This window comes from Anoplopoma fimbria, chromosome 15 (genome assembly GCF_027596085.1).
Source record: "Anoplopoma fimbria isolate UVic2021 breed Golden Eagle Sablefish chromosome 15, Afim_UVic_2022, whole genome shotgun sequence".
Classification (NCBI taxonomy): domain Eukaryota; kingdom Metazoa; phylum Chordata; class Actinopteri; order Perciformes; family Anoplopomatidae; genus Anoplopoma; species Anoplopoma fimbria.
This window is the reverse complement of record NC_072463.1, coordinates 7,368,558-7,382,549: the sequence shown is the minus strand read 5'-3', so window position 1 is coordinate 7,382,549 and position 13,992 is coordinate 7,368,558. Positions and strand designations below refer to the sequence as shown.

General features: G+C 40.8%; 1 protein-coding gene across 1 annotated transcript; it reads left to right on the top strand.

Moving 5' to 3' along the window:
- Positions 1 to 11,747: 11,747 nt before the first annotated feature.
- On the top strand, positions 11,748 to 12,305 carry tmem229b (transmembrane protein 229B). Its single transcript, XM_054614645.1, has one exon. The coding sequence runs from the start codon at positions 11,748 to 11,750 to the stop codon at positions 12,303 to 12,305; it is 558 nt and encodes a 185-aa protein (XP_054470620.1).
- Positions 12,306 to 13,992: the final 1,687 nt, after the last annotated feature.

The window sequence follows — 13,992 nt, the reverse complement described above, 5'->3', positions numbered from 1 at the left end:
ACTCTACTACATTACTTTGACAACTTTAGTTACTAGTTTATCTGCAGATTCAGATAAATAATGTGAAATATAACATATATATATATATATTATGATATGATATATATTATTATTGGTTATAATTATACTCTTGATGATTCTCTTTTGGAAATTCACAAACTACCATGCAGTATATAAAGTTATTAGAATTGGCTCCACCTCTACCAGCTGCAAAATGAAAGTGATGAACACATTAATGCATCAATAATTATAATACGATAATATAATGCAAAATATTATGCCATTCTGCATAAAGGGTACTTTTACTTGTAGAATATAATTTCTACACTGTGATCACCAACACTACATGTCAGAGTAGAGTCTCTACACTCTTCTAGATTATTAACTGAATAATGTTGTCAAGGCTTATAAAGCTTTTGGGCAAAATGTACATCCTTTATAACACAAGAGACCATCTTGTGATAGGATCCCACCAGAAGCCAGGGGTTTAAAGCGAGGGGCCAATGGTCCCTTACCCGCTTTCTATCCCACATAAAGTGTAAAGTATCGTGACGGCATCTTTTGCGTTTGTGACACTATCACAGTGACAAAATAACTCGACAGTCAAACAAAGAAGAACTCAGAAGGTGAAAACAATCCCAGGATCGCTGATGCGGCTGTTGAAAAGGAGTCTCACAGTCCACTACTCGAGAGAGAATGAAGTCCTTACTTCAGCATTTGTTTGTACAGTATGGCAGAAACGCACCACATGACTAAAGCACCTGTCCTTAATTTGTTGAAGGAAGTAGTCTGAGAGTACATGTGAGTGATGTCACTGACTTTAATGACACAGATAATATTATATATGGGTTTCACTCCTGGTTCTCTTAAAAAAACAAACATACAAAGCAAAAGAGACATTATTTTTGGTGCAGGTGTCACCTCTCCTTGTGTGACTGGATATGTGTGAAGGTTCACACCTCTTCTTCAGACTCTTAAAATATTCATCCCACTGGAAGCCCAGTGAGAACACACAGGATTACTTCAAAGGGTCTGAAAGCAGGAAAAGTAAAAAATTACAGTCAATTGTATGTGTTTTCTGTGAATTTAACATATTTTAGCTAGAAATTCAAGTCAGTATCAGCTTCCTTGAGAGTGGGAATACTCTTTAATTATACAGCTTGATTGGTGCAAACACCTGAAGCAAATTATGTAAATGAGTGAAGTAGTTACATCAAGGGAATTTTTTTGAAACAAAACAAAAACAGTAGGGCATTCTTGTTGTGCATGTTTTGAATTTGCATTAGAAGGGAATAAAGTGTGTGTACTGGCAGTACTGTCAGCTGCTGGCCAGACAAACATTCTCCATCAGCTTTGACTGTGTGTGAGCAAATTATACATTACATTACATTACATTACAGTCATTTAGCAGACGCTTTTATCCAAAGCGACTTACAATCAGTAGTATATTACATATCATTCACCCATTCACACACTGATGACAGGCTACCATGCAAGGTGCCACCATCAGACTCTAACTAACATTCATGCAACATCCAGTCCACACCAAACATTACATTACAGTCATTTAGCAGACGCTTTTATCCAAAGCGACTTACAATAAGTGTATTCAACATAGGTATTCAAGAGAACTACTAGTCACCAGAAGTCATAAGTGCATCTCCTTTCTTAAACAAGCATCTAAAAGAGCATAAACCAGAGCAAAAGTACAGAAAGAAACCTTCATGAATGTCATTATATGTTCTTACAACTGTTGTATGGGATTATAGTAAATATCTGTTTAACATTTAGGTTGACAGTGAGGGTGCTTCCTGCGGGGAGGGAAGGGTTAACCAAAGATGCAAGGAGTGCGTGAGTCTGTGTGAGCGCCAGCAGTTCTGCTGCTGCTGCTGCTGCTGCAGTCAAGTAAAATGTGTCGATTTCCACCGGACAGCAGGGACGCGGTGGAGGAAGGAGAAGCCGGGGACAACAGACGAGCCGCAGACCGACATCCAGGACGGTTTCCCCGGGTGATGTGTTCGATCCTCCGGCCTGCATGCTGAGGGAGACACCGCAGAGCTCAACCTGAAGGTAAATAACTACAAAAAACTAAAAAAAAACCTGCACTGAGGATGAATCGTGTCCGTCTGCTACATCCAACATGTTATCATGGCTTTTTTTTTTATTTATTTATTTTTTATGAAAACGTATTTATGAAGCCTCTTGAGTGATGCAATGTGTTGTTTGTATGAATGTACCCATCCTTATGTTTAACACAGCGTCCCGTTATCCTTAGTGAGTCTGTGCTTGCAAGTTGGAAGCTTTACAAGCGTGTTACCCACATTTAAATTCTCATTTATGCAAAGTAAATAGCTGCACATAGTGATGGGATACAGGATGCGCTCCTCTTCATTTGGCAGGTTTTTAATACCCAAATGTGCTGTTACACCTGTTCAGTAATGGATGGGACTGCTGCTATAAACCCAGAAAGAGGAGTAGTTGTCATTGTGCCTTTCAAAGATGCTGAGTAAGGGATAAACGTGCTCCAAAGTCCCCTGCGTCAAATTTCAGAGGAGAGCAGTCTACCAGGCCCGGTGCTACAATGCTTTCAATGGGGGGGGGATGTGTACAGTAATCAAGTGGCTTTCTACATCTAATGCTACACTATTCCATCATACAGTATAACACATTTTAATTATTGCATCATCATGATTATTATTATTAAATGAGTTTGCCTACCCATTTTTAAACATGTGTTTTAGACCACACAGTGAGTAGCTTTCAATAAATAATACATTTTGGTGTCACCTCTCCCTCTCCCTTTGCTCCCCTGTAGAGTGCTGCAGCTATGACGTATTTCTGTAGGCAAAACCCGGAAGTTGGCATTGCAATGTCCCCCCCACAAACATTTTTTTTGATTTCTCCATTGGATCTTGGATTGTTGCAGAAAATAAGCTCAGCGGCAAACAAAACGTTATGCTACTTCCACGTCTTAGAGATAAGACAAGTTAATCTTCACAAAGGAACACCATTTATTTCATTTTTTCATTCAAGTGTTGATGCAATCAGCAGAAGTACAAAGCTAATGTTAGGCTATAGACGAGTATACACAACAAGGTTGTTAATGCGGACTAGTCGGCGTTATTACATTTTGTAGTCTCATTTAGCTGCTTGGCTAACTTAAGTCTTTTTTAAGACGCGAAAAAGTAGGTAAGATAGGTATTTACTGGCGGATTTTGTATCGTAGAACAAAATGTTAAAATCTCTTAAACTCATGTTATCACAGACATTTTATTTTAGATATCCAACCAAAACCCATTCACCGGAAGAGCAGAAATGTTAACTCATTTACTGGTTTCAGGATTCATTCCTGCTACTATGGGCAGTAAGCAGGTATGATTTAAGAATGAACATATTAGCGTATGTCATGCAAGAGAGCCAAGTGAAGGAGAATTAGATTTGGGTCTCATAGCCCTGAAACATCTGTGCAACAACAGTTTAATGTGATAACGGCAGTCTCGACGGTTCAGAGCGTCATGTCATGAACACACATCACCACAAATCTGCAACCAAAGACAGATGGAGTATGATTTTCCATCAGGTAGTTACTATAATAAGGCTACTATAATAACAATGGTAATAGAAAATACAAATTGATTGAAATTGATTTGGTTAAACCGTTCATATGATATCTCGGTCCAACGCTATTTTAGCACAAATTCTAATGTATCTCACCTCGTACATGGTCACATAGTTTAGGAATTAATGTTACACAACAGTGTTTGTTACAAGAATAAAACATTATGCGCTTCTTTTTTAAAAAGAAAGTTGGAAAAGAGGCTATGATGAGCCCTGCTAACGGATGTCCCCTTATACAAATCTGAATATTGAGTTCTAACTGTCCAGTCTGACGTGTGCAGAGGTCAGTATGGTTATACTGTAGCAGCATGGTGTCATGCCCTCGTTCCCATGCTCAGAACCGACCTTGATTTGTACCGCACTGCACTGTGGGAAGGCGGCGTGATGCTGCAGCGGAGTCCCGGCGGCCGAGCCTGCGCATTGGCCCCTAGTTTCCAGGGACAAAATATGATGACTTTGGCCGCCTCACGTGACCACAGCCCATGGTGTTTTATCTACAGAGCCGAGTCATCCCTTTATGGATGCGGAAAATGGTGCTGGATGTGGCTTTGGCTTGGATTTTCAAAATCCCTCATTAATTTATTCCATATAAGGCCTGCAGTTCACTTATCATTTAGGGTGAGATAATCCCTGCTGCTGCTACCTTGGTAGCCTTTTATTCCTTCTCAGTTTTACACTGACTGTAATGATATTGTAGACCTATTTATAACTCCTTCACAGCAAGGAATCCCAAAATGACCCCATGACTGAAGCACTGATGTAAAAAAAAAAAACATTCAACCCACCTCAGCTGTGTGGACACGTTTTTCAGTTCCTGCTTCTTATTATAACAGACCGTATAGGGTATGATGGGAATGCACATTTGTACAGCAGGTTAAAGGCACATAAAAGGTCATTGTTGAGGCAGAGGAAAGTTTCCAACCCAAAATGTTCCTGTGTGTGAGTGAGAATACAGGTGGAAATCCCAAATCACTGTGATTATTCTAACAGTTCAAAGTTAGCAGCCACTGACTAAGAAGTTTGCTCACTTTTTTAGCATGTAAATATGTGAATTAGTTAATAATTGGCATGAAATTGCAGTCTGGAAATGACGAAGATATGTCAAAGGCATATAAATTCACATAAAACCATATTTCTAGGGTTTAGAAACGTGCTGACATCACATGTTTATACCAGAGCAGAAAAATATTTCTTCTCGGTACACATATTGGTCAAAGTTCTTTAATAACCAAATAAGGTTCTTTAAGTTTCTCTTTGCTTTAAAAGAGGTCTCTGCAGTAACAGTATGCTAAATATTTCCCTTTGTTCAAAGCAGGTGACAGTTAGGCTAAAAACCTCTTTTGATTTTGAAATATCTTTGTTCCTAAAACCTTCGCAGAGCCGCCAGCATCAATTATTCATAGTCAACGATTGATTATAAGCTTCTTTGTCTAATAACAGATTAACATGCATCCTTCCATCTTAAGGCATAACTCTCCACTGCAACACGATGACCAAAATCACCTGCTCTCTCTGTAGCTGCTCCAAGGTTTCTAATCTGTGGGGCATGACCCACATGCTATTCAGGACAGAGGGCTTAGCTCCCATGTTTCAGGGTTTTTCATTAAACTGCAAAGAGCTCAAGAGCTGTAATGAGTGTGTGGGGGAGCAAAAGAGAGGAAGAATTAGAGGATTCTTTCAGAAAAGATTTGAACTTTAAAGGTCAGTTTGTTTAAAGGCAATTTAGTGGATATTTATTGGTGATAAAGAGACGGGCAGACTGAACAAACTAACAGACAGGCGGTTACATAGAGGAAGAGGAACAGCAGAAGACCCTCCCCCCCAGCAGCTTAGATAACTCAACAGAAAAGATTAAAAGTCAGAGTTGATTGCAACACAGTGTTCACCCTGTCCCACAGATAAGGCACTATATGGACCTCTCAGTCCATGTGAAGGTCGAAATAACAACAGTTGAGGTTTAGTTCCTACATCAGCAGAAATGACACTTGACACTGAAAAAGCTGCCAGTATGCTTCATCAGAACTGCATGTCGGAAGGTCCCCACATCATGCTTATTTTTTAGTACATATCTAGTATATTTTGTAGTATATTCTTACACAATTAGAGTTGCTGCTATCACACGTTTCCCTCTTCATCCCAACACCCCCATAATATAATAGTCTGGACATTGGCTGATACTGAGTTCCTATGTGAAACCCATATACCACCAAACCCATACAGTTTTCATCTATGTTTATGTTTATGCTTTGGTTGCTCCAAAGAGAAACAATTAAAAAAGATTCAGCAGTATAAAAATCTACAATCATTGTATATTTAATTGTATATCAAATAGAGGTATATATCTTGATCGAATACCAAAAATTCAATTTAGAAACTATTTATAGATGAATAACCAGCTGGTAATTCGCACTGGGCCGGACTGACATATTGTAAAATATTGTGACATTTTAATAACAAACAATATGGTGAATTGATGATGTGCTATTGGTGCTTTTACACTTTTTTTTGTTACATTATTTTTGTTACATTATTTTTTTGTCAGGGGCGGCTGTGGCAAGTGTTGACTTTATGATTGATTTAATACGCAGCTCTTTCATTTTGTCAGTATTTTAAAAACAGTGAGTACATTTTCTGGTAGACACCTGATTTCTTTAATAAAGTTAGCTACCCCGATGCTAACGCGCTGTATTGAATTAGCAACATGGCAGCTCTTTTGAGAGGTTATCAGGTAATATAAAAAACTTCTACATCGGCTGAACAATGTTAAGGACACGGAGTAATACATCTCAGGTAACAGATCGATGTGAACCTTTCAGAGGGCAGCAGCTCTCTGTGTTCATAGCCCTCCCCCCCCCACTCACTCTGTGTTCATAGCCCCTCCCCCACCTCCCCCCCACCACTCTGTGTTCATAGCCCTCCTCCCCCACCACTCTGTGTTCATAGAGCCCCCTCCCCCACCTCCTCCCCCACCACTCTGTGTTCATAGCCCTCCTCCCCCACCACTCTGTGTTCATAGAGCCATCCTCCCCCACCACTCTGTGTTCATAGAGCCCTCCTCCCCCACCACTCTGTGTTCATAGAGCCCTCCTCCCCCACCACTCTGTGTTCATAGAGCCCTCCCCCCCACCACTCTGCTTGTTTTGTTCAGGTTTTCACCTTGCGGATATAGAAAGGATGCTTGAGTTATGAAGTTAAATGAGGCTAAGTTGGCTTTTAGTCTTAGCCCCCATGGCGTCTCACCAGCTCTATCAAAAGACGTACTTGTTTGTGATACTCAAATACTTCATGTGTCTCTGGGGGAATATCTAGATTTAAAGTGCAGGGGAATGATATAAGTACTTCTTCATAACTTTGTCTTTCACACATGTTTTTACAATCTGAACACCAAGGTTGTCGTTTTATAGCATTATTATGGCATCATACCACCCAACAAAATAAGACATTTACATGCAACAGCTATTTTTCACTATTGATTAACTCTAAAATAATTTGATAGGATTGCAAAAGATTCGCAGTGACTTTCCCTCCTGTAGTCAGATCAGGAACAGGACGGATAGGGTTTTATAAATACATTCGACCTTATTCTAATGTATTTATTAAATGAAAAAAAAATAATGTTAACAAACACCTCCTACTATAATATTGAAATAAAAACAGAGGGATTTTGATGTAAAATACTTGAAAAAATACTCTGGATTAGAAATTGCAAAACCTCACCACATACTTATCTTATCTGGACAGTGTGTGACAATTTTTAAACACTTAAGAAAACGACAAGCACTTCATGTAGCGCTTGGCCTTTTGTGAAGAGGTTGTAAAGTAGACAGGATTTGAACCTCTTCCGAATGCTCTCTTCTTTTTTCCACACAACTGCTTCCATCACTTTCTGTATTTAGAAACAGGTACAACATCATGAATATTTAAGCGAGCAAACAGTTCTAAACGTTTTTTGTTCTTAGACGTGGTTAGACTACACTAAAAACAAATTTGTTTATTCAAAGATACCTGGGCCGTAAAGGGTATGACTCTAGATAGAGCAGATGTGTGACGCTGTTTAGGATTAGAGCCAGCTGGCTGTTTCAGGGCTCATTGATCTGTCTTTGCAATTCATCAGGACCAGTTTATTTTGTGCTGCCTCAGGAAATTCTTCTGCACTCACTTGACATGCACTTCTCGTCAATAACTCAATCAATTGCTCCAAGTAGTCATTAACCTTTCATCAGCTTTCAGGTTTGTTGTGCTGCATGGTTACATTCTGTTTTGAATTACTGATTAATAATTCATTGTTTGTTTGTTTGTTTGTTTTTTCAATAAATTAATCAAATTATAATGATATAAAAGAGAGAAAAGCAGTAAATCCTCATATTTCTGAGGCTGGAAACTAAAAATATTATATACTTGATAAATCACTATAAAAAAAATTAGTCATCCGTCAATCAACCAATTTATAAATCATATTATTGTCTCTGCTCTGTCCTGACAGCTCGGCTTGTGCATGTCAGGAAAACAAAGTACAAAACCCCCTAAAAATCTGCATTATTTCACAAAGACGTGTACGACTACAAGGGCAGCTGCTGTTTCCATCATCATGTCACCTTGGTCACTGGCACATCGGATACCGCTGGTTTTCTATACGCTACGCAACAGCCAACCAAAGTGACCTTCCAAAAAAGTCTGCATAGACCTTGGATCTGCACCAGCGCCACAGAGCTACAGTACATGAACGGGGATTACGGCGTGATGTGAGGTCAGAAATGGGTCAGGTTTCCGATTTAATCAAGGAGTTCACAGCTGTCAGCATGCTGTCGGCAGAGTAGAGGCCCCTCTATGTTGTCGTTGTTGTTGTTTTAATTCAACCTTGGCTGTGTTTTCTTTTGCTTGTGTACCTGCTGTCAGAGGAGTGTCTAACTGACAGACCTGTCAGATGTTTTTGAACCTCAGACAAAAGCTTGTTGTCGCACACTCCCAATCTCTTTCTCGCTCTCTTCCTTTATGTCATCATTCAAGAACACACACTCAGCTGGCGTCTTCCCTCCGTGTCCTCAGACAAACCCTCTGGCGCTCTGTGGTCGGACTTCCCTCCCTTTCAGTTCAGACAGCACCCTGCCTGCGCTCGGTCACCCCCGTGGTCATAGAAGCAGCTTTGTCACAGTCGGTACTCTGATCACCATCACACTGCGATGTCCCGTAGAGGGGGTCAATAGAGTGCAATGGCGAAGCGGGTCTCTGCAGCAAGAACTGGCAGGAAACTTGCAGATCAATACACTGGGCCGATGAGCTGGAGGGGCTGGTGGGTTAGTGGGCGATATTCCACAACAACAGAATCAAACAGAACCCAGTGTGTGAACGGTCAATCGATATGCCTGAATACACACACAGAGAAAGGACAGGTGGGGGCATCTCAGGGTTTTAAGACGCTGACCATGTAATCACAACAACGTGAGTTTGAGTCCGGCCGTATCTCATCCCTGATAAACATTGGATTGTCCAAATAAATGAAAGAAAAACAAAAAAAACACAAAACTAGATTACATCACTGTATGACACTCACATGAATTCTGATAACAAAGTGAAACAAAATGGTTTGAGATTATTAAAACCCTAATTTCCTTGTTTGTTCCTGTGCTTTAAGATCACATTTCAAACTTCATGCACATCTCTATCGAGGGAGATGTAGCACTGGTTTCAAGTGTCACTTCACTAAAGTATAAATGTGTTTTATAAAGTGACCAATCATTTACTCTTTTCCATCTGTGTTCACCAGGACCTTGTTACAACATGCTCTCATCCTGTTTCAAGACATAAACAAAATACACTCCTAAGAATGGAGTTTTGTCGGAGAAAAACCAACACTTTGTCAATACTTGCAGTGAGAAATTGTTTTTTTCTCTATGAAGCTACTAAAATTTCAAGTTGACCTAGCATTACCTCTCCTCAAATCTCCTGATGTTGAGTGTGTTCACGGCTGAATATTGCAATCCTCATTTTTTCATAATTTTCAGCTTAGCGAGCATGTGAGTGCTGAACAAATGTGTCGGTGCAGGCGATGGAAAAAGAGAGGCGATGGGGAGCGGAATTGTAAGAAAGGGGGGAAAAGTTGGTTAGGAAGTAAGAAGGCATGTGATCCTTTGTTGAGAAATGGGACAAAAAAACCAAATGTCATGTATAGCATCTTAATTAGGGGGCTACTGCTAGGTGGATTATGTCACCTTCTGACAGAGCTAGGCTGTTTCTTTGTTTCTGGTTCTGCTAAACTAATCCAACGTTTATCAATCTTCTCATCCAACTGAGCTCGAAAGCACATTTCTCACATTTGTGAACTATTCCTTTAAAAGGGAAAAAGTCAGTTTAGCGTGCTTTACTATAACAGGCAACTAATCTTAAATGTTCAAATGTAGCAAACCTATTTTATTGCATCCAGTTCTCTTCGCAGAATAAAACCTTTGTGCTCCAAATATTTTGCAAATAACTGTTCGACCCAGGCTTTGGGTCGTGGATAGATGAGAAGGAGAGGGAGAGTTTCCCAGGCAGGCAGTGAAAAGATGGTATGACGAGTTTAAGGAGGTCAGTTGGTCCGTTGCTGTGGCCCAGTCCCTCACATGAAACCCTTGTTCCTTGTGTTGGGAGAAATGTGCTAATCCCCATGGGCCCACTCTGATTCCCAGCCAGTCTTTGAAGACAAAAAAGAGCCAAAAATGTGCCTTTTGTTCTTCAAACAGGCTTTTGTACTCCTAACCTCTCCCCGAGCTTCTACTTTACAGAGCGGTTATGATCCATTGTATAATGGTTGCTGTTAGGACACGGTTTCCTCTGGAGGCATTGTAAAGTAGAAGATATACGCTCAGCGGCCTTCTCAACCATGTGGTCTTTGAACTCCTCGGTATGATGCCGTTTGCCTTCGATGTTTTTTATTAGACCCGCGGTGTGATAAAATAGAGTAGAGAAAGAATCCGACCCTGCGTGGTCCTCCTGACACCTGATACCAAAGACTGTGTGTGCGTCAAGCTGCGGGATTTGGAAAAAGAGCACATGATGGAGGCAGTCAGATGATAAAGCTATACTTTACACAAGACACCACCTCAGTCAGTCAGTAAATAGCATTAAGTGATGGAAGACGTGTGTCGAAATGTTCTGAAGCCATGCCGTCTCTAGTTTCATCTTCCTTATGTCAGTCAAGTGTTTTATTGCCTTGTCCTTCATTGAACTTTGACTACGGCCAAAGCTGAACGATGTTATCAGTTGCAATTCAAGTTGTAATCCTTAAGATTTCAGGGCTGCTTGATTTGGGGACCCCAATGGTAACAGTGCGGTTTAATACTACAGCAAAAAAAACAATAAATAACAAACGTGTTTCAATAAAGAAGCCTGTCAATAATCAGCTTTTTTCCCAACAGGGATGATTTCAAGCTGTGCACAGCATAAGTAGTTTTACACACATCAGCAGGACACTGTAGAAGGATTTGGTTTCCTGCTGAGGTGTTGGAGGTGTGCAGCCTGTCGATCTTCATCGCAACGCACATTGTAGCAGTTTTTTAGTTTTTTTTTGTTAAATTTAAAACCCAGCCTCTGTCAAGATACAGAAAATGACTTTTTGTTGACACATTTTTAAGAAACAATCATGGTTAACACAAAAAAATACATTGCCTTTCCTGTGGCTTCTTCAAAACAAAAGCCAGTTGAAGGCTTTTAATGTGAAGATAAAGCAGTAGGACGTTCATTTTGAATTTGCAGTAATTTAATACAGCTCAGGCGGCAAGACTGATATAAATGCAACAGATGGAACCGATGGAAGATGCAGTCCGGTGTAAAAAAAATTACGCCAGAGTACATGCTGCATCGGTTCCTGTGAATCCCTTATGCGGAAAAGGCGGACTACGCCACTTAAAATAAAAAAAGTTGTATAGAGAAGACATTACTGAGAGTAAACACCTTAAAAGTCTATTGCAGATAAAATAATGAGCATAAAAATGATTGAAAATGAACTTTAAATTAAGTTGAATGGAGTTTATATATTGCTTTGGTTGTTGTCTTTTCGTCCCATTCTTACACCTTTTCTTTTGCTCCTTTCTCTTCAGACCTGCATCGCATTATCAGAGATAGAAAAAATCTGTTTGAAAGTAAGAGGAAGGATGGTGACCATGGAAACCCCCGAGGCTCCTATACCTCTGACAGTGCTGTCACGCTGGTACCTTTACGCCATCCATGGCTACTTCTGCGAGGTCATGTTCACGGCCGCCTGGGAGTTCGTGGTCAACTGCAACTGGAAGTTCCCCGGCGTGACCAGCGTGTGGGCGCTCTTCATCTACGGCACCTGCATCCTCATCGTGGAGCAGATGTACCTGAAGCTGCGCGGCCGCTGCCCTGTGCTGCTGCGTTGCATCATCTACACTTTGTGGACGTACCTGTGGGAGTTCGGCACGGGGCTGCTGCTGCGCCAGTTCAACGCCTGCCCCTGGGACTACTCCGAGTTCCGCTACAACTTCAAGGGACTGATCACGGCCGAGTACGCCGTGCCCTGGTTCTGCGCCTCCTTCATCGTGGAGCGCTTTGTCATCCGCAAAACGCTGCGGCTTCGGTTCCACGGGGGGCCCGAGGACGGTTGGTCAGGAACCTTGGGAGGAGGGAGGACGAGAGAGGGGAGCCGGGGGATGGGAAATGATGCTAACGGCTTCTTTAAAGGAGAATGAATGAATCTGAAACCAGCCCAAGCACCTCGCTACACCACCTATACCCTCCCCCACCACTTTTCATGAGCAGTCCTCCCCCATTAACCGAATGGGGTGAAGACAAACGGACAGCTTTGTACACTGGGCTGGTGTGCAGAGGTGTACAGAAAAATCAGAACAGTCAGAAAACCAAATTTAACTGAGGCTTTAACGCCAAAAAAATCACTCGCTGTGCTCTCATTTGTCAACAGAGGCACAATAACTCGTTGCTGATGTGTTTGCTGCATCATAACACACCCACCCATTTCCATGTGGGGTTGATTTTAAGGAGATCAAGGTCTTGAATGACCCGGATTGCACTTTCAATGTCTCCTGTCCCCCTGACTGCAAAGACAGACGAATAAAAAAAAATACTGTTTCAAAGATAAGTGTTATCATCCTGAGAAGAAACAAGTTTAAGAACAATATGTCTGTTTTTCAAGGACACGTCTGAAAGCAGACTGCTCGCTGCATAGAAATCCTAAGAAAAAGTAGCTGTGACACGTTCTTTTTAAACATGAACATGTTGTCCTTTAGTATTCAGAGTACTGTAGCAATGTAGCCACTAAAAGCTCTTTAAGAACATACTATCCAGGCTTTGCGTGTCAGCTCACATCATTAAGAATGTTTTTAGTGATTACCCACAATGCCTGGAGAAAAAAAAATGCATGAAAAATATTGTCTTCCAATATAATATATGTTTTTACAAAGCTCATTCAGCCGTCACACAGTTCGTCAGTCTGCTGTATATGTGTGTGTGGAAGGACAGATACTCAGGCAGTAGAGCCGGTCTACCAGTTATCATGGTTCGATTCCCGGTCGCCTCCTCCTGACAGCATGTTGAAGTGTCCTTGAGCAAGACACCGCACTCCAAACTGCTGAGCCGGTACACAGCCTTGCATGGCAGCTTCCTCCACCGTCTGTGTATGAATGTGTGTGTGTAGTCTAATGTAACGTTAAATAGATGCAGTCCATTTGCCATAATAGCTGGGGAGCTTCTCTGTTGGCAAAGGCAGTGATTGTGAGTCATGAGCAGCCGCATGAAGCACCAACAATCTCAGATTTCTTTTTGTTTTTCAGAAAAGTCTCGACGTCCATTATGTGTCTCAGATCTGTCTCTGTTACATGAGCTTCATTTACTGGAAATCAGTGAGTCAAATCATATAATTTGTTCTGTGAGACACATAATTGAGACACATAATTGTTTTATGCTGGGTTTTTTTTAATGAAGTAGCAATACTTAATTTTGAGTGACACAGAATGACAAATCTTCAGCTGAATTTTCATGAACCTTCTCTTTATTGAGACACGGTCAGTTCAACAAGTATGTGAAGGGACTATGCAGAAGATTGTGAGTAATTTATTAAAGGAAACCCTAATATTTCTCCTGACACGAGTATCAAAGTTTGCTGCTCAATTCTTTCCACCATTAATGATTTATGAGTCACAACATTTATTTGGTTTGCTTGGTGAAAATAACCTCTGATATTTTTTACTGGACTTTGACTGACATCCACAAGTGTAACTGTAACAATTTTAGGTAGTATTTATATATCAATTATAACTGTCATTTTGAACGGTTTTAACCTCAGACATCTGGTTCTCCAAGCAGGTGAATACATGTGTAATGCAAATAATGCAAATAATGCTCATTTCCTTTGGTGTTGTA